The sequence below is a fragment of the Yamadazyma tenuis genome, chromosome 2 (assembly GCF_029203305.1).
Source record: "Yamadazyma tenuis chromosome 2, complete sequence".
NCBI classification, from domain to species: Eukaryota; Fungi; Ascomycota; class Pichiomycetes; order Serinales; family Debaryomycetaceae; genus Yamadazyma; species Yamadazyma tenuis.
In genome coordinates, this window is record NC_089462.1 from 719,080 (window position 1) to 742,217 (window position 23,138).

Genomic DNA, 23,138 nt, shown 5'->3' on the forward strand with positions numbered 1-23,138 from the left:
ATTTACGTAAATGCTATACAACTGGACCAGCAGCTTTCACTTCAGTAGTGGCTTGGTCAGAGTACTTCTTAAAGTTTTCCACAAACTTAGTAGCTAATCCAGTCACTTCCTTAGCAAACGAAGCTTCGCCTTCGGTCCAAGCATTCGTAGGGTTCAAAATCTCAGCTGGAACACCAGGACACGATTTAGGCACCTTCAAGTTGAAAGTTGGGAAGTTTTCATATTCAACCTTGTTTAATTCACCAGAATGGATAGCATCCAAAATGGCTCTCGTGTACTTCAATGGACATCTTTTTCCACCTCTGGCAGCAGAAGCGCCAACCCAACCGGTGTTCAATAACCAGGCATTGGCATTGTGTTGCGAAATCTTGTCAGACAATTGTTGAGCATACTTCATTGGGTGCAAAACCAAAAATGGTTGACCGAAACAAGCGGAAAAGGTGGCTTGGGGTTCGGTGACACCTTCTTCGGTACCAGCCATCTTGGAGGTGTATCCACTGATAAAATGATACATGACTTGGGAGTTGTCCAACTTGGAAACTGGTGGTAACACTCCAGAAGCATCACATGTCAACAAGATAATGTTACTTGGGTGGGTGTCGGCCAAACAAGGGATTTTGGCGGATGGGATAAACTCAATTGGGTAAGCACATCTGGTGTTTTCAGTAATCGAAGCATTGTTGTAATCCACAACCTTGGTGAGTGGATCGTAGATGGCATTTTCCAAAATGGCTCCAAACTTGATGGAGTTGAAGATTTCAGGTTCCTTTTCAGCAGACAAGTCCAAACACTTGGCGTAACATCCACCTTCAATGTTGAAAACACCATTGTCAGACCAACAGTGTTCATCATCACCAATCAACTTTCTGTTAGGATCAGCTGACAAGGTGGTCTTACCGGTACCACTCAAACCAAAGAACAAAGTGACATCTCCAGTTTCAGTACCTTGGTTACAAGATGAGTGTAACGTCAACACCTTGTGTCTGATTGGCATCAAGTAGAACATCACGGTGAAAATCCCCTTCTTCATTTCTCCAGCGTATTCAGTACCCAAAATCACCATCTCCATATCTTTAAAGTTAATTTCCACAGAAGTGGCCGAAGTCATACCCTTGGTGTGAACATTGGCAGGGAATTGTCCAGCATTGTAAATGGTGAAGTCGGGTTCACCAAAGTTGGCCAACTCTTCTTCAGTTGGTCTAATCAACATATTCGTCATGAACAAAGCGTGGTAAGCTCTGGCACAAATAATTCTCACCTTAATTCTGTATCTTGGATCCCATCCAGCATATGCGTCCACCACAAACAACTTTTCTCTGGTTCTCAAGTAGTCCAAGGCTCTGGATCTACTGATCTTCCAGGTCAATTCGTCAACCTTCTTGTTGACAGGACCCCACCAAATGTGTTCAGATGAGGTTTCTTCATCGACAATTCTCTTGTCTTTTGGAGATCTACCAGTCTTCTTACCAGAGTAAGCCATCAAGGCTCCAGTGGAAGAAATAAGGGTACCCTTTTCTAACAAACCATCTTCGTACAAGGTTGGAGCTGGGGCATTATGACGGATAAGAACTTCATCACTCAAGGACAATTGGTCAATGACTGGATCTTGTGGAGTCTTGATGGAAGGATGATCAAAATTAATAATAGAAGCAACTGGAGGAACCATTTTTTTTTATTGGTTTACTTGAATCAAATGTCAGAGATTTATAATTCTGAAGAGTAGAAACATAAAGGGGATTCAGTGGATTTATATAGTTTTTGGGGTCCCAATAATGGTAACTTCCAGGCCCCGGGGAAGCGGAAGCAAACTTGTACTGAATTGGGAAATCCTGCAGGCCTTGTCGGGCCTGGCCAAAACCTGGGGAAATTGGAGAAACTCGGAACAGTTTGTATGGTAGAGTCGTCGTGTGCGCGCAGTTCCCGGGTGAATTTGGGACCGCGGGTGGTCGTGCATGGACGAATCCCCGGGCATATGGAAGCTACCCTGTACCCTGAGGTGCTAGTCACCCGTCCCGGTGCTTCGCCTCGGGGCAATTGACACCTCCTTTTCCCACCTCAGCAGGTGTTCCCTTTTGTCCCGGACGTTTATTATATTTATTTCTCCGTGGTAGAGCTGGTGTTTTCTATACAACTAATATCGGCTTGTTTCATAACCATTTCTCCGTTCAAATCATCATCTTCAACGTCTGTATGGTTCTGAATCATAAAGAATGCCAAAGGAAATGCGATCATCACGGACCCAGCACAAAGAGCCCAACAACTGGCAAACATGTTAATATAGGGGATTTCGTAGTAATCTAACCTCCACATAATAGCTGCACCTGCCAGCTGAATCGATTTATAAAAAGCTCCGTAAATGGCCGTTTTTTTGGGATTGTTACTGATTGCTCCGAGCAAGTAGTAGATGAAGTTCTGGAAGATTGCATCATACATCCCATAGAAAATGTACAAAAACATGGGCCCAATATATGCCCGGTGTTTGTAGTCGTAGAGTTCCATATGCATCACCGACTCACGCGTGTACTGCAATTGGAACTTCAACCCTCCACCCCAAATTGCCAAAGTGAGTGCCATAAGAATACCCCAAGCAATTTTGGTCCTCGTTTTACGGTTGAATCGCTCCCAGTCTAGCACTAAGCCAAAACCAAAGGCTCCAACCATCTGACTCAACCAGTAGAGTAATGAGTTGAGGGACCGGGTACGGATGTTGAACCGAGCAGCATTGACGTCGTTAAAATGGTAGGTATAGAACCAATTGGATGCGAAAAACATCGGGAACATTAAGTATATTTTAGGCTCTTTGTAGAGCATCCGAAACATCGACGCCAACTCGGATTTCCAGTGTGGATACTGGTACAGTACCACCCGTTCTTCTCCCACGTCGTATTTCCATACCTTATGAGCCGGGAGAATACCCAATGCAAAGAGGAGACCTGACCCCATTAATGCGATGAACACAGCGTAAGTGGAGTCGGTAGCTGTGCTCTCATTATTTTTCAAATTGTTTCCAAGACTGATGGCAGATCCGACAACCCCTCCCAAGTTGAAGATTACCCAGAAGATCATGATGGCTCTGCCTTTTTTCTCCTCCGGTGGATACGACATCATAATACTTCCTTGTGCACTCCTAGAACCAATGTGTTAGTAATTGTCAAATGGCTGCAACTTTTAATGAATGTTCTAAACGTACCATAATGTTCCAGCACAAGCTCCAAGAATGGCTGATGATGCATAGATGAATGCTTCTGCCCCACCGGGATTGGTTGCTGCATGTTTACTGTAGTAGACTAGATTTGTTAGTATACCACCCTCAACTCATGAAGAATGTTGAACTGTACATACATAATGCACCCGAGTACAAACAGTACCCACAAGAGCCAATGCACAAAGCAAGTTTGACGCCGATCATGTTACAAAGATATCCAGAAAAGAACCCCCAAACACAGAAGACAATATACAAAGCAGTGCTTCCATTGTTTGCAACACCGATGGTGATACCAGAGCCTCCGATACCTGTCAACGCGTTATACATCCCGGTGGTCATAAAACAAACCAACGACAATACGACTACCTGGAACATCGACAGGGAATAAGCGGGCATGAATGGAAGGATCTTCCTATCATACCATCTGAGTGACAGTTCTTGCTTGGACTCCAAATCTGACATGTTTGAATGAAAAAAAAAAAGAAGAAAGGAACGCCGACCCCACTATATATATAATGTTATAGCCCCAATTTTCTCCAGAAAGAAGATGTTATGCCCCAGTTTTTTCTTCGAGATTTTGGGTGTTGCATTCCAATTAGGTTGCATCAAGCGAGCGATGAGCATCGTTCAAAATGGAAAATTGCAACATAGCTCTTCCGAAAAACATTGGCATTCGGTACTCATCCAAACAGTATGCGTTCTCTAGTGACCCCAAACTACAGAGATATGTTCGTGAAAGCTTTTGATTACAATACTTGCGTTGTGCTTATATTACTAGTGCCGATGCGCATGAAGTTAAAAAAATACTCTATTATTAGCAAGCCAAATAAACTGCAACCTGAGTTGAGCAATCATTTATTGTTACATCTACTATATACATACTTGCAACCCTAATTCTGGTCAAACACCCCCACATCCGTGCGCTTGTCATAGTTTTCATAGTAGTACTTCCATTCTTGGAATCCGATCTCTTTGATTCCGTTAATGTTGTCGTTTATACCCATCATCAAGCACCGATTTATGGGTTCTTCATTGAAGCTGGATTTTAAAAGTGTGATTCCACTGCAAATTAATCCGTACTTGAATATTTCTGTCAAGCTGGAGTATGACAGGTCGATCACAGGAGCAACAAGTCCTCCTACAATTGGTGAAGAAGGGGAAGCCACAGGTGAACTTCTTTGGTCGTTGCCGGCCTCATCAATAAATGGATAGTATTTTGCCAATTGTGACTTGTTAGAGAAAAGTATGATGCTTCCAATAATAGTCTGATGAGAAGGTTCCAATGCGATGATAATTTTGACTCCTGAGTCTTCTTTCAAGTACTTTATGGTTTTCAAGTATAAGGACTTGGTGTGTTCTAGTTCATCCTTCAATGCTTCACGTCTCAACTGTTTGTCTTCTTTCTTATCCGAGTTCAGGTCCTGAACGTCCAAGTCCATCGTATCATGGTCGTTACTGTCCTTGTAGATTTCACTGATAGCAGCTTCATTGTTCTTGTTGATGAAATTCATCACTTTGTCGGCATCATTGCAAATATCGAATCTAACACCCACAATCATCAACTCCCTGAATATCTTTTTTGGAACCAGCCATCTTTCAAGATCATCCAACATCATAATATATCTTTTGTTGAGTCTGCTGATGGAAGGGTTCCATCCAAAACTGTTCATGAAAGAAATCACCCGACTGTTTGAAGCGGAGCCTAATAAGTTAGTCTCATTAGGGAATAAAACTAATGGCAAAGACACCCCCAAAGTAAGAGTTGCACACTTCTGTTCTCTAATGAGATACCTCATTGCTCTGTTGTGCAAGTTTTTCCCAATGCTTTCAACTCGTTTGGTTCTATCGACCAAAATGTACATGATGCTTCCAGTCTTGCTGGATCCAGCAACATGATCCACCCAAGTAAGTACCACTCCGTAAAGGATATTTAAAGACGAGTTTCTAATCACAAAATGTTTCTGTAAAGTCTTAGTGCTTTCGAGTAATTTATGGAAGTTCTTGTAGAACAGATCATCTTGGTAATTAATAGAAGTAAAATTGTCACTATTGCTGTGTGAATAATCACTCAATGGGCTTGTGGAGTTCTCAAAATTATTCTTCATGAGCGTAACCAACCCATCCCAATCTCTATCCAATACAAATTCATCAACTAACCATCTTCTAACTGGAATATTGTTTTTCTTTGGCCTTGGTGTAAGGTCCTTTGAGGCTTCTAGATAACTTCTCTTTTTAGTTCTTCCAATATACTTCTTTTCGCCTGGAATACAGCCTTCGGCTGTGACATCTCCCATTAACACTTTCACTAGTTGTTTCAATGCATTACTGGTGTAATCATAACAACATAAATAAGCACTCCCGATTGACTTGTTGTAAAAAAAATCATATGGAGAAGATGTGGCCACTAAAATCAACGGTTTAGCCAACTGAGTATATGTTTGGCCCCCGTTATTAAAGGAGGATGGATTGGCTCCGCAAAGCATTGAAACGTACTTAACAATTCCTATCTGGTACATGTTTCTAGAGGCTTCAGATGTCACCACAATAACAATCTTGGCATGCTCGATTAACGACTCATGGAGTGAAGTTAGTCCATTGGCAGTATAGGTGGTATGTAAAACATTGTATGGGTTTTTAAATCCCTTGTTAAACAGATGTTCAGCCAACATGTTTCCTAGCTCCTTGAAGACTTCTTCACCATTATACAATTGAGGATCAGGTGCTGAATGACTTCGGGGGATCGGATTAAGCAAGGGAGTCAATAAAAGAATGTTATTGGTATTATCTTGCAGTGAAGCGGATCCCTTTGTTTTGTTCAAAAACTTGGTGATGGGTAAGGCATCAGTATAATCCCTCACTAAGGTTATTGAACCTTTGTAAGCAGTCTCTGATAATCGTTGATGGGCCTCCCACAAGTCTTTGTGAGTATCTTTAAAAAGATTTAAATCTTCTGACTTAGCAGACTCTTCACCATTGGGGAATAATTGTTTCCAGGTGGATAACTTTTTTTGTAGCTTTTCGATTCTAGCTAACGAAGCCAACACGATTTCTTCGTCAAGATTACCATTTTGTAGGGCATTCTTCATGGATCCAACAGCTTCATCTTGCAATTTGACATCATGGCAAACCATTATCAAATCACAACCAGCATACAATGCCAATATCACCCCTTGACCCAATCCTATTGAGTGGTGGAGGGCGTCCATTTCAAGACATTCACTTATGACAACCCCCTTGAATCCAATTTCTTGTCTCAAAAGTTGATTCACCAACACAGGAGATAAACATGCATGAATTTCATCTGGACTTATGGTGGGCACCCCACAGCCAGCTGCACTAACCCCATCAAACATATCTTCTTTAATCAATTCTCGAAATGGAACTGCATTAAAATGTTTCACCTGCTCTAAAGAATCAGTTAGCATGGGCAATTCAAGTAACGAGTCCACACTAGCATTCCCAATTCCTGGGAAGTGTTTAGCAAAGGTAAATAATCCACCATCTCTAAACCCTCGTGCGCAGGCTCTTCCATTTTTCACCACATCTTCAATCGTGGTACCAAAACTTCGAACTCCTAGAAGCTGGTGTGAAAGCTTGGTAACCACATCGATCACAGGACCAAGCATGATCAGAAATCCGATCTGCTTTAATTCTAGGGCCAAAGCCTTCAGAACTTGATAAACAAGTTCTGTATCACCTATGGCTGATAAGGCCATTGCACCGGGAAACTGACTCAAGTACTCTGGATCAAATAACTGATTGATTATGCCTCCTTCTTGATCGATGGCAAACAAAAGTGGATACTTGTAGTTTGCTTCGGTGTAAGCGATGTATTGTAAGTCTCTGATCAATTTTGTCATTTGTTTGACACTGACGGAGTTCTTTTTGGACATGAGAATTGTTGACACTCGGTGTTCCACAATCAAATGATAAGCCTGTGACGTTACTCCCGTTCCTTCAAACCCACCACATAGAAGCTGGCCAACCGGTAAGTTGGATTTATCTCTGGAAGACATGAGGGACTCAGTACTGGTTCCAAGATGTTTTTCCTACTGGCTCTAGATTAAAACGCGATTTCCTTCCCCATATTCAAAATCCTCATCATGCCATTCTTCAGTAAGTGACCAGTGCATTTTATGTTTTAATAAATAAACTCCATACTAACATGAACGAAGTTCCATTCTCCATAAAGATGGCCATAACTGCCGGGGCTCTCCTTGGTGGTACCGTGGCCCTTGTAAATAATAAGGAAAGAGTACTCGAGTTTGGGGAGAAGTTGTTCCAGGGAGGAGCCGATTTCTGTAAAGAAAGCCTCGAAAAACACAAACAAGGAATAGTGTATGCAGCGGACCTTAGTGACGGCGAACTTGAAGACTACGACTCGGAGTCTGCTACTGACTTGGAAACCTTGTTTTCTAAAAGTGAAATGACCACACCAGACGCTTCTGACGTGGAATGGGAACACGATTTGGAGATCGACTTGGTCGATTGAATACCATAAACACGTCAAGGAAGGGTATGGATCAAAGTGTATACGGTTATATATTCGGGCAATAAAAACAATTCATAATCATAAATTCACAATCAAAAGGTCTAGCTCACCACCGCTAAAACTACCACCAATACAAATATACAAAGAGCAACTAGAAGAATGCAGCTCCATTTCCCCTTCTTTTTCTGGTACTCGTGAGCCTTTGTGAGCTCGTGTGATGCCTGTTGGGTGTTTTGTTGGAGGTCAGCAATGTTGTCTTCGACTAAATCTAGTTGTTCTCCCTGTTGATGGATTAATGCACCCAAGTCTTTGAATATCGTATTGACTTCCTGGATTCCTTCGGCCGCCTGTTCTATCTCCCGGTTTCTCTCTTCGGTCAAAAGCCGATGGTACTCGAGTTCAGTTTCTTGTATTATGTCTTGATCTTGCACCTGGAGCTGTTGTTGCTGTTGGCTGTGATACTGGGGTTGTGGGTTGTCTGGGAGTAGAGGCGTTGCCTCAGTCACCTTGAGCGGATACAAGCGCTTCTTGTCTGAATATTCCTTGAAAGATCTCGCATATTGTCTGTGGAGGTCATTATATTCGGTGACTAGTCTTTCTTTGATGATGATTTGACGGTTGGTTATTTCAAACTTACTATCTGTTTTTTCATCAGAATTTTTGGTGATTAAGGCGGCAAGGTTGGCCATAAGCTTCTTGATGGCTCGTTCTAGTCCGCTAAGTTTGACTGTGAGTGAGTCTAGCAGGCTTCTTAATTCGGTATTGTCTCGTTTAGATCCGACACTCCTCCGCTGAGACTCAAACTGAGAGATAAGGTTTCCAAATACTTGAAGCTGAGTAGAAGTACTGTCGATGATCTTGTCAAGTTCATTTTGGGAGATAGAGTGGTTCTCTTCGGTTATACGGCTGCCATTGGTGGACTTTTGCGCTTCTAGATCGAAGTTGGCAAAGGACATGATGTTGAGTCAGCTTTCCTAATTTGTTTTTAGGACTGCGAAGTGATGTTGTACTTTCCTCGTCTACCAAAATGCTCCATTTGTAGCCATATTGGAGTGGAGTAATTGGCTGGAAGTTCATGAATAAAGTAGAAATCCAATGGTATATAGTGGCTAGAGGAAAGTGCTAGACGTTCTTTGACCCTATATATGTAACTTTTTCAGCCTTTTTCTTATGTTGACTTCGCTCTGGGCATTAAATCCTGGACTACCTGCTGTAAACCCAAAATAGGACATTCCCATACCCCAACAGCCCTGTCTAATAGTTCCATTCTAACGTTCAATATGGGCAATTTTCAAGGTTTTTACCGTCACCTTGCAGGCTTCTGGTGGTATATAGGAAACCTTAGGTATTTCTTTTGCTTTTTGCAACTTTTGCGATTTCTATATAAACCTCAAAGTGGAACAGTATCCAAGAACTCTAAGTTAAAATGCGTTTCCCGAGATCTCTCCTACTCCCTATTTGCCTTGCCTTTGTTCAAGCCTATCCTACTCAGAACACAAACAACAGTTCTATTGTCTTGTCCGCCCAAGAACAAACTGAATTGTCACCGGTGATTGCTAGCTTGCAACAGTTTAACCAAGAACTTGGGTTTGAAAAAAGACATTTGTTTGATAAAAGATCAAACATCCCTGTGTTGGATAAGGTTTTGACATTATTGAACGATACCAACATTGCCAACATCGTTATTAATCATGTGTTGTTAAGTCCCACCTTATTGGACCTTTCTACTAACGCTACGATTTTCGTTTTGAGATTGAACTTGGTAAACTATGACAACTTGTTTATTGCAATTGAAAAGTCGGGCTTGGTCAACCAATTAATTTTGGCAGCCTTGGATAATCCTAATACTTTACCTGGTGTGCTTAGGCTCATCGATGACTTGTTGAAGGATAACGGTATTAATTTTTCTTCTTTGACTTCTCACAAAAGACAGTTGGACTTTGAAACCTTCGCACCTGTTGAGAGGAGAGAGAGCAAGACGTTGACCAAGAGAGAAAGTGAATTACTTGACGAATTGTTTACATCGCTCAGAGATTCTGGTTTGGTTGTGTCTGTGGTCCTGAACTTGTTGACCAACCCTGACTTGGCTGCACCATCGGCTCAATTCTTGACTGAAATCTTGAGGTCCGGAGCCATTTCTGTCCCTGAGGTTTTACAGGCTCTTATTGAATCTGGTGCCTTGATCAATATTCTCAAAGACGTGTTGACTGACCGTGCTATCTTGGAAAAAGTTGCTCAAATTGTGGTTGACAGAATTTCCAAAGGTATTATTCCCAAGAATTTGTCTGACCAAATTTTTCACCAGTAAATAATTGTTGTTTCCTATGTAGTTTTAATAAATGTTTAATAGCTAAAACACACGCTCGCAGATTCCCAATTTTGCAACCATTTTCGTGAAAACGCGTTTTTTTTGAATCGCGTACACTTCAAAACTACCTGTATTTTTTTTCTTCTTCCATTCGCTTGTGTTCAACTTTCGACCATGATGCTGTCCAAGAATGCTAGACGCGAGAAGTTGAAGCTTCTCAAACAGGCCAGAGAACTCGGAAGAAATGTCGAGCTTTCCGACCAAGAAGAAGAAGCAGGTGGGATTTATGATGAAGTTGACGAAGACACCTTTAGACAACACAAACGTAACCAGATGATGAATGATGACTTCATCGTGGACGATGACGGCGAAGGCTACGTCGACAATGGTGCCGATGAGTGGGATGATACCACCAGGCCCAATTATTATTCTGATGAAGAAGAAGATGTAGGCTCCAAAAGAAAGAGAACCAAGAAACCAGCCAAAGTCACCAAGACTTCTCAGATTAATAACTTCTTTAAACCCAAAGGGTTTGAAATTGCAAGCAAGCCAAAACCAAAGGTCGTGGAGGCCGATATTGATGATATTCTCAACGACTTCGACGACGTGGCGCCTGCTCCCAAGAAACCCAGAGTCAATGTCTTTGGAAGCACTTCTTCAGTGAACAGAAATAAGCCTGCTTCGAGAAACCCTTTCAACAGACCGGCTGCTACCTCCAGGAGAGCAGAGCCAACAACTGCTTCTGACGATTCTTCAGATGTGACCATCAGCATGAATGACCAACCATCGTCTCCGATTAAAACTGCCGTTCAGGAAGACGTGGACACATTTTCAAAGGATACCGATTCCATTGGAGACATAGACGATGAGTCGGATGAGGACGATATTATTGTCGCAAGAAGGCCCAGAGCATCTGCTGCCAACAGGCCTCAGATTTCAAATATATCCGCCATGAAAGCTGAGCGCTTGTCTTCTCCAGTGAGAAACACCACCTCGAATCCCGATGTTAGTTACGTCGACAAATTGAATGAAGAGGAGGTGTTTGGAGGTGACAACAAAGACTCATTCAAGATGTTCTGGATGGACCACTGTGAAGTCGATAACAGTTTGATTTTATTTGGAAAAGTTCAAACCAGGTCCGGCCAGTTTGTTTCTGGAGCAGTCCAAATTAACGGTTTAACCAGAGAGCTTTTCTTCCTACCCAGAAAATATAGAAAAGTTGGTGGTGAGGATGACACAGAAGACGAGGTTAGCCCACAAGATGTCCACGAAGAGATCATTCCCTTGTTGTTGGACAAGTATAAGTTGGACACCATTAGAGCCAAACCCGAAAAAATGAAGTATGCTTTTGAGTTGACCGGGGTTCCAAAAGAGTCCGACTACTTGAAGGTCTTATTACCATTCAAAACCCCAAAGAATAAGCATTTAATTATGCCTGCTGATTTGGAGGGTGAAACGTTTAGCCATGTGTTTGGAACTAATTCTAATATTTTTGAAGCATTTGTTGTGCAGAGGAACATCATGGGACCTTGTTGGTTAGAAATATCCAAAGGTGATTTCAATTCTATAAGGAATTCGACTCATTGTCAAGTTGAAGTCTCGGTTGACTCACCAAACTATATCAAACCACTCAATGAAAGAAACTTGCCTCCACCCAACTTAACTCTTATGTCCATTGCTATTCAAACCGTCATGAATGCCAAACAAAACAAGCAAGAAGTTGCTTCTGTTTCTATTGGAACATACAGAAATTTACCCCAAGATGCACCTATTGATGAGAATTTGAAACCAGATAATCTAGTAACCTTGGTAAGACCTGTGAATGCTCCCACATTTCCACCCGGTTTGAACCAGTTAGCTCAGAAACAAGGTCTTCAATTGAGAACATTCCCTAATGAAAAGGCATTATTGAACTGTTTGTCAGGAATGATCAAATCCCAAGATCCTGATATATTTATTGGCCACAGATTAGAAAACATTTCTTTGGATGTTTTGGTCCACAGGATGTATGATTTGAAAGTTTCAACTTGGTCGAATTTGGGTCGTAGAAACAGAAAAGCTTGGCCTGACAGATTTGGTAAAGGTAATGGTGGCTTCAATAACAATTTGCAGATTAGAGAAGTATTCCATGGGAGGTTACTCTGTGACATCGCCAACGAATTGGGTCAATCGTTAACCCCCAAGTGTCAATCATGGGACTTGCCTGAGATGTACGACATAGTCTGCCACAAAGAACATTCGTTCTTGGAAGTCAACTACAACAATAACAAATTCTTTGAAGACACCAGTTTCTTGCTAATGGCATTGAACGAAAATGCTTCTAGTTGTAAGATTGCAGCAGAAATAGCATTTTCGATTCAGATTTTGTCATTGTCGAAGCAGTTGACTAACCTTGCTGGTAACGCTTGGTCACAAACCTTGTATGGTACCAGAGCTGGTAGAAATGAGTACATTTTGTTGCATGAATTCCACAAGAATAAATTCATTTGCCCAGACAAAGAGGACAAGTACCACAAGAATACAAGCTATGCCCAACAAGCCAGATTGGAATCGACTGAAGATGATGCTACCAACGTTACTTCCAACAAGAAACCGAAATTTCAAGGTGGTTTGGTGTTTGAACCTGAAAAAGGTCTTCACAAGAACTGTATTTTGGTTATGGATTTCAACTCTTTGTACCCCAGTATCATTCAAGAATTCAACATTTGCTTTACTACAGTCGAAAGAGAAAGGTACAATATTACTCATGATGAAGACAAGGATTTACCCCTGTTGCCTGAAAATGACTTGCAACCCGGGGTATTACCCAAGTTGTTGAATACTTTAGTTAGCCGTCGTCGGGAGGTGAAAAAATTGTTAAAGGATCCTAAGAATACTCCAGTTGAAAGAGCTCAATATGACATCAAACAACAGGCTTTGAAGTTGACAGCCAACTCTATGTATGGTTGTTTGGGTTATGTTAACTCCAGATTCTATGCTAAACCTTTAGCTATGTTGGTTACCAATAAGGGTAGAGAGATTTTGATGGATACCCGACAATTGGCCGAATCCATTGGTTTAAGAGTTGTGTACGGTGACACCGATTCGGTTATGATTGACACCGGTGTCACTGAGTTGAAAGAAGCTATCAAGACCGGAAACGAGTTCAAAGCCAAGGTTAATGAAAGATATAAGATTTTGGAAATTGATATTGATAACACTTATAAAGCCATTTTATTGCATGCTAAAAAGAAGTATGCTGCTATGGACATTTCATTCGACAAGAGAACAGGTAAGGAAGTTACCAAGTTGGAAGTCAAAGGTCTTGATATGAGACGTCGTGAATATTGCCAGTTGTCCAAGGACATCTCAACGTTCATCTTGAACAAGGTTTTGTTAGACGCTGATTCTGAAAAGGCCTTATCAGAGATATATGAGTATTTGGAACAAATGGCCAATAGAATAAAGAACAATGAGATTCCTATGGATAAGTTCAAGATTAATACCAAATTGTCAAAGGACCCAACGCAATATCCGAATGCCAAATCAATGGCTCAAGTTCAAGTTGCCTTGAGAATGAGAGAACAAGGAAAAGTTGTTAAAGCCGGAAGTGTTATCACTTATGTTGTTACTGCACCTGTCAATGAAAGCGATACCAGTTCAGCCGTTGAAAGAGCAAGATCATTCCAAGAGACCATGAACAAAGCAGCGGGTTTGAGACCAGACCCTTCGTTTTACTTGGAAAAACAGATTTTTGCCCCAGTTGAAAGATTGTTGGAAAGAATCGACGGCATTGACATGGTCAGAGTAGCCGGCTGCTTGTCCATCGACACCTCGAAATATATTCTTCGGGTCAAAAATGGAGATGTGTTAAATGATATTGCCCCAATTGAATCGAGTATCGGTGACTCCGAGAGGTTCAGATCCGCTAGTCATTTGCTTTTGAAGTGCAAGTGTGGACACCAATTCAGATTCGGAGGAATCCAAGCTTCTCATGCTTACAAGATTACGTTCAAGGGTATTGCTTGTAATAAATGTCAATACACTTTTTCAGCCTTACGGATCAACTCGCAACTTGAAACGGCACTCAGAAACCATATTTCTACATACTATGGTGGTTGGTTAGTATGTGATGATGGTGCGTGTGGAATTACAACCAGACAGATTTCAGTATATGGGAAAAGATGTATTGGAAGCTCTGGAAAAGCCTACGGTTGTAAGGGTGTCATGAGATACAAGTACAGCGACAAAGCACTCTATAACCAGTTGTTATACTTTGATGCATTGTTTGACGTTGATAAAGCCAAAAACAACAAATTAAGACCTTTGTACGATGGAGTAGAAGATGGTAAAGTCCCAGCGGACATCCCAGCTGCCACTCTCAATGCTTTAACAGAGCAAAATAGAGACTTGTTTGGTTCGTGTCAACAGGTCGTTCAGAAATACTTGGAAGACTGTGGACGTCGTTATGTCGATATGGGCTCGATCTTCGACTTCATGAATGTGTCCAAGTTCTGAGTAATTTATATATTGTATAGTAGAGAATAAATTATATATTTAGTGCGCGGGCATGCATTCGCACTTTCTCGATAAACTTCATTTGCGTAAACGTCTGTCAAGTTCCCAACAACATCGATATATCATGAATTTCAATCAGCAAATGGGCAACAACAATGGCGGAGGGAACTCCCAGTACCCTGGACAGCCCAATACATTACAGTTTCTCGGCCAGCAGCAGCAGCAGAATTCTCAACAACCTCCTAACCAGCAACAAGTGAGAAACAACATGCCTATGCAATTACCACCTCAATTTGCAAACCTAAGCCCAGAGCAACTTCAGCAGCTCAGACAACAACCGCAGTTCCAACAAGTGCTTCGGAGCTATATGCAGCGGCAAATGTATCAACAACAGCAACAACAGCCTCAACCACAACAACCTAACTCAGCTCCTCCAATGCAAATGCATAACCAACAACGACAAATGATGGGTCAGGTCCCACTCCCACACTCGTTGCCAGGACTGGAACACTCCATTCCCGACCAATCTTCGATGGTAGGAGATATGTCTGGTCCTAACTCAGCAGGTTTTCAACAGCAGCAATACGCCCAAATGGCTGCCAGGCAACCAAGGGCCACCACAGGTCAACAGATGCCGGCAGTTCCACACCAGGGATTACCCCAGCAGGCCATCAAGACCTTGTCAGGTCGAAATGGACCAGGTTCTCACGCAGATATGGGTGTTGGCATTAATGGAGCCATCAACGGAGTGAAGCCAGAGCCTGTTCTCAACATACCCGCCCAAAGTTTCACACGCCATCCTCCTGTTGCTCCCGAGATAATGAGTCGAGTTTCATTTAAACCAATGGAGAAGACTACGTTGTGGTCCGATAAGCTCAAACAAGAAGGAAAAGAGGTTCCCGTGGACTTAAAGGTGTATGAATCGATGATTCAAAAGGACATCAAGTTTAGAGCTCGGAATGCCAGACAGATGGAGTTGAATAAGAAAATGACAGAAGACTTGCTACATGATGCCAGGTCGTATAATGAAATCAAACAGCTAAGAATGAACGCAATCTCATTATCACAAAAGGGGCAGTTTAACAACAGTATATGGGGAGAAGGTTATCAGGGATATGGCAACGGGATAACCAATGTATCGACCCAACTCCTCCTACCAGATGGAAGGAAACTTAATAAACGGGTTCCTGAGAGCCATAAAACCGAACGGGAGACTAACAAGGAGTTGCTCGATATGTTACTTAAAACTCCTAAGAGAAACTTGGTTCCTATAAGGCTTGATATTGGAGAACTGGAGAATAAATTCAAATTAAGAGATACGTTTTTGTGGGACTTGAACGAAAAGGATATCAATATAGATCAGTTTGTGGATGTCCTATTAGACGATTATAAATTTATTGATAGAAGTGTCGACTCTTTCATCGTCAAGAGCATTAAAGATCAGATTGAAGACTATAACAGAGAACCAGATAAAGCCATGGGAGAACTTAGAATCCCCATTAAGATCAATATCACCGTAAACAATACCCAGTACACCGATCAGTTCGAATGGGATATTTTGAACTTTGAAGATAATGATCCAGAAGAGTTCTCAGTTGTGTTATGTGATGAAATGAACTTGCCAGGAGAATTTGCAACGGCTATTTCCCACTCGATCAGAGAGCAAACCCAAATGTTCCACAAATCTTTGAATTTGGCTGGATATACATTTGATGGACTGCCAGTGAATGAAGATGAAATTAGAAACCATCTCCTTCCTCCCTTAAGACTTGTATCAAACGAGGGTGGTGGATTTGGCCCTTTAGTGGATGACTACTTTTCGATCCTTAGAAACCCCACCAATGTCAATGATTATACCCCATCTCTTATAAAGTTGACCCAATTGGAGATTGAGAGACTCGATAAAGAAATGGAGAGAGAAACCAGACACAAAAGACGACAAAACAATGAGCTTCAGAGTCTTTCAACTGGTGGTAGAGGCACTTCTAGAAGAGCCGCTTATGCTCCAAGAGGTGGACCTACTCTTCCTGATTTGTCAGACATCCCAAAGACATTCAGAACGGCCCAACCATCCAGTGTGTTGCCAGGAGGAGTAGATTTGGGGGTTCCTGACATCTTTGCGTACAATGAAGTGATTGTGCACAAAACCAATATTCCAAATCCTGATTATAAGGCTCCTCAGTCCAAAATACATAGAGTCGTTTTCAATCATGATGAGAACAACGGCCGATTCCTTGTGAAAATCAAGTTAGGGCCTCCACCAGGAGTAAATCCTTATCAAATGGCACCAGGCCAATATGGTGCCATGGGCCATCTCAATCAGACTAGACACCGTTAAACAGACCAAAATTGGTACTATTTATAATAAATTACATTCTCTTACCTCTTGATGTAACAATATTTCGAGCGTGTTGGGTTTCAGCGGACTTTGCAATCCAGGAATTCATACATTTGTTGTCCCTTATATAGAACCTTATTGTCTTTGTATAAGCATTTTCGCTCACCATTCAAATAAGTAATTGAAATAAAGGGCAATTTCTTGTGTAAATAAATGTGTAGATGAAACATGCTATGGTGAAAGGAAATTGACGCTTCTTATAGCTTTACGAATAGCTTAACGTTGAGAGCCGCACATGGAAATGGACAAAACCTTAAACAAGCCAAATATTGGTATTATAGTAGTTCAATACACCATCAATTGTATTTGGAAAAGGATCAATTCCTCCAATCACTGCTTTCACGACAAGCACCGTTCGAGGTGATTTTCATCTGCCATTCTTCGGCCGAGAAATCGCATCTGCATCTCATTTTGGATATTGCCTACTAGAACGAAATAGTTACTCAAATGAATCAAGTGGTCCTAACACTAGCCAAGGACAGACCCCATAACCCTCCTTCAATTACATTAGGCAATGGGGTACACAAAATAGCATCTGAATATATTAATGTAATCATAAGCGAAAAATGACAATAACCCCAGAAAATAGCTGCCCCGCGACTAGCACAATCATATGAAGACGAGAGTGGAATATAAAACACTTCTAATTTCCCGCAAATTGACGGGTATCTGACCAGAATAAAACATGTCAGAACAACAAAAATATGCTTTAGTCACCGGTGCTTCATCAGGAATTGGCTATGCCATGGCCAAAGTGTTGAGTAAAAAAGGCTACAAAGTATTTGGATGCTCACCAAAGCTGGACTCCTTCAAAATGAAACCATTAGCTGATGAGTTTGGGGTGGTTCCTTTTGACTGTGATATCAGTAAGTTGGAAGATATCAAGGCGTTAAGCAAATCCGTTGGTAAATTAACTGGTGGCAGATTGGACATTTTGTACAATAATGGAGGTATTGCAACCGGAGGTGCAGGCATCGAGATGGATGAGGAAGAAGTTAATAAGGTGTTTCAAATTAACGTCATTGGCCATATCAACATGACTAAGCACTTTGTTGATTATGTGATTGAAACCCAGGGAGCAGTGGTGTTTACGTCTTCGGTGGCCAGTATTATCCCATTGTCATGGACTTCAATATATTGTGCTACTAAGGCAGCAATCAACCTGTATGCCCGTGTTTTACACGCCGAACTCAAACCTTTTGATGTCAAGGTCTATTCAGTGATCACCGGTGGGGTGGATACTCCTATTGCCGATCACTTTGATTTGACTCAGGTTGAAAACTCTAGATATAATGTGGAGGGAGGCTATGAAAGTGTGGTGAAAGCTAAGGGAATGTCAAGAAATAAGTGGACCACCGAGGACCCCGAGGTGTATGCCGAAGGAGTGGCCCGGAAGGTCATTGGCAGAAGTAACTCGTTCAATCTTTACAAGGGAGGAATGGCTTACACGTTGTACTTGTTAACGATATGGGCTCCATTATGGCTTATGCAATGGTTTATTTCTTTCCATTTCAAACAGAATAAGGTGTTCCGGAACTTGAAGAAGGCCAACAAGGAGAAGATCAAGAGGAAGTTAACTCTGAAAAAGACCGCATAAGTATGTTTAGGTATAGAATGAATGAGATTTGAGGTTCAGATATTGTTAGTAGTATAAACACATGAAGAAATACTCTATAATGTGCATTCAAGGTCGTCTTTGGCGCTTTAAGTGGTTGTTGCCCATGGGTGCAAAACACGAAGTCTCGCGCGGGCTCTATCCTGCGCAGCTAAAATGTGCGAATAGGAGCAGGAAACTTTAATAAACATCGCCATCTTCTGTACAACTCAACCATGGGACACAAATATAATCAGGTATGTATCTCACGACCCCACCACCACCCATATATTACACACTGCCGTCTTAATAATGCCTGCTTGATAGGTCACTTATTTTCCCGCGGCTATTACGTATTTTCCTTATTGAACGTGTTACTAACTCCCGCTCTAGATTGAATCCCTGGAAGGACTCGAACTAAAAGACCTTGGAAACATCGAGAATCATGGACTTCTTGAATCTTTCAACCCTCCGTTGGAAGATGACTCACTGGTTTCAGATGCCGACGATGGTCGGTTGGTCAGCTCACACTCCTCACTGCCTCCCTCCACCGGGGCGTCCGAGATTGATAGAAATATCCATAACGCCATTCGAAACGAAGGGGCTTCTTCCCACTACGACGTGGCAGTCCTGGGCGAGGCTGCCCCTGAACATACCGCCGGCAGCAGCAGTAATAGCGGTGGTCTGGAGCCAGACTTGGAAAACCAGCTTCCACATATCAGGTTGACGAGAACCCAACGAGTGATGAATGTATTACAGCATCTTGTGCCAATAAAACTGACATATGATCGAATTTCCAATGGATTGGCCACTGGAAGAATGCAGCCTAATGTTCCAGGGAGGTTCATTGGTCAAGGTACTGATGGGGTGTTTAGGAACTTGATGGCCAAGCCCGATACCGAGTACAACGGAGCGAAGAATGAAACCAATCCTCCAACCTATGAAGAAGCAGCGGCCGATTCTACGCCCGAGTACTGGGAAACATCAGTGATTGCTCCTATATATGAAGATGAGGTGTTTGTAGAAGGCTTGCCAGTGGGAAATATCGCCAATTTTGTATGGAATATGTTGGTGACGGTTGCATTTCAATTTGTGGGATTCTTATTGTGTTATTTATTGCATACATCTCATGCTGCCAAGCATGGATCGAGGGCTGGGTTGGGAGTGGTGTTCATCTTCTACGGGTGGAATTTGGTACCCTCTAACTTTGGGAGTGCTGATAAGTTACCAGATAGGTATGAGCCTAAGAACCCCAATAACTATAACATCGATAAGAACACTGCCATTGATGATGCAGGCGTCGACAATTATGCCTCCGACTTATATCTGCATCAAGCTGATGAGACGGTATCTACTACCCCATATTTTGCCTATGGGTTAATTGCATTTGGGTTATTAGTGATTTGTAAAGCATTGGTGGACTACTATAGGGTCAAACAAATGGAGCAAGTGATCTTGCATCCCCCAGGATCAGAATATCAAACTAACACCATTACCTCCACTACCACTAATTATGAAAACGAGAACCACAACGATAATGAAATTGATGATAATGGCCCTACTTGGACCCAGTCTGAACTTTCTCCTCCTAGCTAATCTTTCTTGTTGATATTTTATATAAAACTATACTTTTAATGACTATGTTATTTCTAATTCAATACCACCAACATCTTTTCATAAATGGTGAATACAATTCCCCCACTCAACACCAATCTACCTAATCTGGGGGTAGCACCTTTCCAAAATGTCGATAAACCTTCTTCTCTAAAGATCCTGACAAAACAGTTTAACGTAGATGAGTACAATTTATCGGCACCCAACGCTTGCATTCTTGTTTTGACCGTATCAATGGGCATTGTGGTATAAACAGTGACGGTTCCAGCGATCGAACCCACTGCAAATGTAGCAGCTGAGTTCAATGGAACATCTGCAGGTGTGTTTGAAGCTTGTTGAATCATGGTTTTGATGGAATTATAGGAGCCCAATCTGACGGCTTGGTTGGCTGCTTGTCTCATAGAAACCGGCACCACTCCAGCGTAAATACCTTTAAATCCCATATCTCTACATAATTTGACACTACCAGAAATCAAGCCATTCTGATACTTTGGAGACTTGGTTTGTTTGTCATCGATCAATGCGGTTTTGATGGCCTCAAAAGGTGTCACAGCTACCACAGACTCCAATAAACCAGCTCCCAAACCTGCCAAAACACCCCTGGGACCGGATAATTTCCCATCTTTATCGGCCAATAAGGCCTTGATCGAGTCAAATCCCAAGAACCGGATTGACGCCTTGACAGTGTTCCCCACCACAAACGCAGGACATCCCACATATAAAGAGCTCACTCCCTGGGTTTTGGAGATGTTATAGATTAATACTAATGGATTTCTTGAAGCTTTGGACGATTTATCAACCAACTGAAGCCGGGTTTTTGCAAATTCGAAAGGATAGGTGATGACTCCTTCCACGGCACCAGCCACTCCACCAGCAACAAAGGACTTGAAAGGGTCGGTTTTCTAAACAAATTAGGGTTAGTATTACCGAGTATGGCGTGTTTAAATCTTATTAGTTTGCGTACCTTTTTAACACTAGACATGGCTGAAACTTTTTTTTGCGACTCGGTGATTGAAGTTTTATTTTTCATTGACTCATTATGTGGGGTGAAGAGATAAAACGAAAAGGAAAAGGAGAAGGAAAAGTATATGGAAGTAGCATTAGAAACAGTTGAATAGTCCTTGTAAACCTGTAAAGTACAGTCTCCCAGTACTTCCCTTACAAAAAACACAGAATTTTGTATATGCTATTTATGGTAAATCGATGCGATGCTGTTTATATATCCTCAAGGTCGTCGAAATCATCTTCATCGTCTTCATCTTCGTCATCGTCATCTTGTGCCTCTCTTGCAGCCAACTCGGCGTAATAGGCGGTCAATGCATCTTGAGCCTCTTTGTCCTTTAATTCAGAAGACATCTCAACCGGAGCTGGAGTCTCATCTGCAACTGCAGTACCACTGGAAGACTCGAATTCGGATTTGATGGGACCAGAAGCAGAAGCGATTTCGGGTTCCGATTTGAAAGATGGTGGTTCGGGGGTCTGATTGGCCGAAGGGGTCTCCTTTCCCACAGTAGAGGCAGAATGCCAGGCTGGTAACGCATTTTGTTGGATCTTCTGGATCTTTTCTTCTCTAATTTGTCTTTCTTTATCTTCATTTTCATCGACGGCAGTGATAGAAACATGTAAGGTTGCAGCCTGTGATTTCAAGTTGGCGGTCGAGTTTGCTGTCAATTTCGAGTTCTTGAATCTCGAAGGTAACGAGTACGAACCCAAAGAAGAAGATTGAGCAGGAATGGCATTGACCAATGCTGCTTCGAATGTATTATCTTCAACCACAGACTCATCAATTTTCTTCAAAAAGTCAATGATAGGGTCAATTTGGGTCCGTAGCTTTTCTAGCGACTCTTGCTTTATCGATGCCTGTTCATTAGAATCATCTTCCACCAAGCTAAACCCACAGTTATCACATACAAACAGGGATCTGTCAGAGCTCAACAACGCAATGGCATCCAATTGACTGAACTTCTTGGTACATCGCTTACAGATGTACCCATGGGGATTACCAAACTGGTTCATTTCCTGTTTGATTTTATTCACGACAAAATGGGCTCGCCATTTGATTGAATCAACCGCCTCGGTGATGTGAATATAGTAGTAGGTTCTTGAAATCTGCCGCAGTTGGGGATTCTCTTCTTTTTGGTACTGAGCCCCTAGTAACCTATCATCCACCAACTTGTTGCAGAACATACGAAGCTCTTTCCGCTGGATTCCCAAAAGATAAATAAGGTCATCTTCGGACAACACCGAGTGGATCAACACGGCATCCACAATTAGAATATACTCCTTGGAGTAGAAGCCTCGCACAACGAATCGTATCAACGACCTAATTGTATCATCCATGGTGGAGCTCGAGGTGACAAATTCGGTGGTTTCGCATTTTTCGCGGGTTGGGGGAACAGCACGAGCGAGACACAAAAATACGGCGCGGGTGCGTAAATGTAGGCCCATTGGCCAAGATGCCACCAGCGACGAATCCCGGCTGCTCAGGGGTAAGTGAGTGCACCAAAAACCCTGAGTTAACCGAAATTGGAAAGCCACATAGCGATATCACCTAAATGGATACCTCTTATCAAGACAGGCACGGTATTCCTGTTCAGGGATAAAACCAATTGCAGAGCAACAATACACGGTTGAAGTGACACTGAAACACAAAAATTCCATTCGTTAATCAATAACCCGAGACAATGCCTAAATGGCAGGAAATCACCAATTTCAAAAAAACGCGAAGACGAGAAATTCGCGTTACTGTTTATGGGAAGATCGAAAAAGTAAAATCGCGTTTCTTCACTTTAAAAATTTTCTCTACTTCAGATATATAGGGAACATCAAGACTTTCTAATATATTAGTCCTCAGGGTTTCTTTTTCTTTTCGGATCAAATCATCTTTTTTACTTCCAACTTCTTTAAAGTGGTGCTTTTTACCATCTATTCAACTTCCCTACAAGTGTCGCACCAGGCTGAAACTTTCCAGCTCACAAATAATCACGTATCCATCAAATTGGTGCCGTTCCATTAATTCTCAATAAATTA

General features: G+C 42.0%; 12 protein-coding genes across 12 annotated transcripts; 6 read left to right on the forward strand and 6 right to left on the reverse strand. All coding sequences in view use genetic code 12, as the record gives it.

The window, feature by feature from the left end:
- Window positions 1-13: 13 nt before the first annotated feature.
- On the reverse strand, window positions 14-1,666 carry PCK1 (Protein kinase C-like 1; the record flags this gene model as incomplete). The annotated part of the gene is made up of 1 exon (XM_006689748.1): window positions 14-1,666. The coding sequence occupies one exon, from the start codon at window positions 1,664-1,666 to the stop codon at window positions 14-16; it is 1,653 nt and encodes a 550-aa protein (XP_006689811.1).
- Window positions 1,667-2,094: 428 nt separating this feature from the next.
- PSN45_001633 (uncharacterized protein) lies at window positions 2,095-3,667 on the reverse strand (the record flags this gene model as incomplete). Its single annotated transcript, XM_066157702.1, has 3 exons — window positions 2,095-3,127; window positions 3,191-3,287; window positions 3,343-3,667. 3 exons carry the CDS (start codon window positions 3,665-3,667, stop codon window positions 2,095-2,097), a joined length of 1,455 nt encoding a protein of 484 aa, XP_066013799.1.
- Window positions 3,668-4,095: 428 nt separating this feature from the next.
- On the reverse strand, window positions 4,096-7,221 carry PSN45_001634 (glycoside hydrolase; the record flags this gene model as incomplete). Its single annotated transcript, XM_066157703.1, has 1 exon — window positions 4,096-7,221. One exon carries the CDS (start codon window positions 7,219-7,221, stop codon window positions 4,096-4,098), a length of 3,126 nt encoding a protein of 1,041 aa, XP_066013800.1.
- Window positions 7,222-7,308: 87 nt separating this feature from the next.
- On the forward strand, window positions 7,309-7,697 carry PSN45_001635 (uncharacterized protein; the record flags this gene model as incomplete). The annotated part of the gene is made up of 2 exons (XM_006690362.2): window positions 7,309-7,321; window positions 7,381-7,697. 2 exons carry the CDS (start codon window positions 7,309-7,311, stop codon window positions 7,695-7,697), a joined length of 330 nt encoding a protein of 109 aa, XP_006690425.2.
- A 101-nt stretch (window positions 7,698-7,798) lies between these two features.
- VAM3 (SNAP receptor) lies at window positions 7,799-8,653 on the reverse strand (the record flags this gene model as incomplete). Its single annotated transcript, XM_006689745.1, has 1 exon — window positions 7,799-8,653. The coding sequence occupies one exon, from the start codon at window positions 8,651-8,653 to the stop codon at window positions 7,799-7,801; it is 855 nt and encodes a 284-aa protein (XP_006689808.1).
- A 470-nt stretch (window positions 8,654-9,123) lies between these two features.
- On the forward strand, window positions 9,124-10,005 carry PSN45_001637 (uncharacterized protein; the record flags this gene model as incomplete). Its single annotated transcript, XM_006689744.2, has 1 exon — window positions 9,124-10,005. The coding sequence occupies one exon, from the start codon at window positions 9,124-9,126 to the stop codon at window positions 10,003-10,005; it is 882 nt and encodes a 293-aa protein (XP_006689807.1).
- Window positions 10,006-10,179: 174 nt separating this feature from the next.
- POL1 (DNA-directed DNA polymerase alpha catalytic subunit pol1) lies at window positions 10,180-14,502 on the forward strand (the record flags this gene model as incomplete). Its single annotated transcript, XM_006689743.1, has 1 exon — window positions 10,180-14,502. One exon carries the CDS (start codon window positions 10,180-10,182, stop codon window positions 14,500-14,502), a length of 4,323 nt encoding a protein of 1,440 aa, XP_006689806.1.
- Window positions 14,503-14,644: 142 nt separating this feature from the next.
- On the forward strand, window positions 14,645-16,840 carry SNF5 (SWI/SNF chromatin-remodeling complex subunit; the record flags this gene model as incomplete). The annotated part of the gene is made up of 1 exon (XM_006689742.2): window positions 14,645-16,840. The coding sequence occupies one exon, from the start codon at window positions 14,645-14,647 to the stop codon at window positions 16,838-16,840; it is 2,196 nt and encodes a 731-aa protein (XP_006689805.2).
- Window positions 16,841-17,585: 745 nt separating this feature from the next.
- Window positions 17,586-18,497, forward strand: PSN45_001640 (short chain dehydrogenase family protein; the record flags this gene model as incomplete). The annotated part of the gene is made up of 1 exon (XM_006690361.1): window positions 17,586-18,497. The coding sequence occupies one exon, from the start codon at window positions 17,586-17,588 to the stop codon at window positions 18,495-18,497; it is 912 nt and encodes a 303-aa protein (XP_006690424.1).
- Window positions 18,498-18,730: 233 nt separating this feature from the next.
- On the forward strand, window positions 18,731-20,090 carry PSN45_001641 (uncharacterized protein; the record flags this gene model as incomplete). The annotated part of the gene is made up of 2 exons (XM_006689741.2): window positions 18,731-18,751; window positions 18,888-20,090. 2 exons carry the CDS (start codon window positions 18,731-18,733, stop codon window positions 20,088-20,090), a joined length of 1,224 nt encoding a protein of 407 aa, XP_006689804.1.
- Window positions 20,091-20,143: 53 nt separating this feature from the next.
- Window positions 20,144-21,090, reverse strand: CTP1 (CtIP- endonuclease; the record flags this gene model as incomplete). Its single annotated transcript, XM_006689740.1, has 2 exons — window positions 20,144-21,010; window positions 21,073-21,090. 2 exons carry the CDS (start codon window positions 21,088-21,090, stop codon window positions 20,144-20,146), a joined length of 885 nt encoding a protein of 294 aa, XP_006689803.1.
- A 233-nt stretch (window positions 21,091-21,323) lies between these two features.
- Window positions 21,324-22,448, reverse strand: PSN45_001643 (uncharacterized protein; the record flags this gene model as incomplete). The annotated part of the gene is made up of 1 exon (XM_006690359.1): window positions 21,324-22,448. One exon carries the CDS (start codon window positions 22,446-22,448, stop codon window positions 21,324-21,326), a length of 1,125 nt encoding a protein of 374 aa, XP_006690422.1.
- Between the last annotated feature and the right edge of the window lie 690 nt (window positions 22,449-23,138).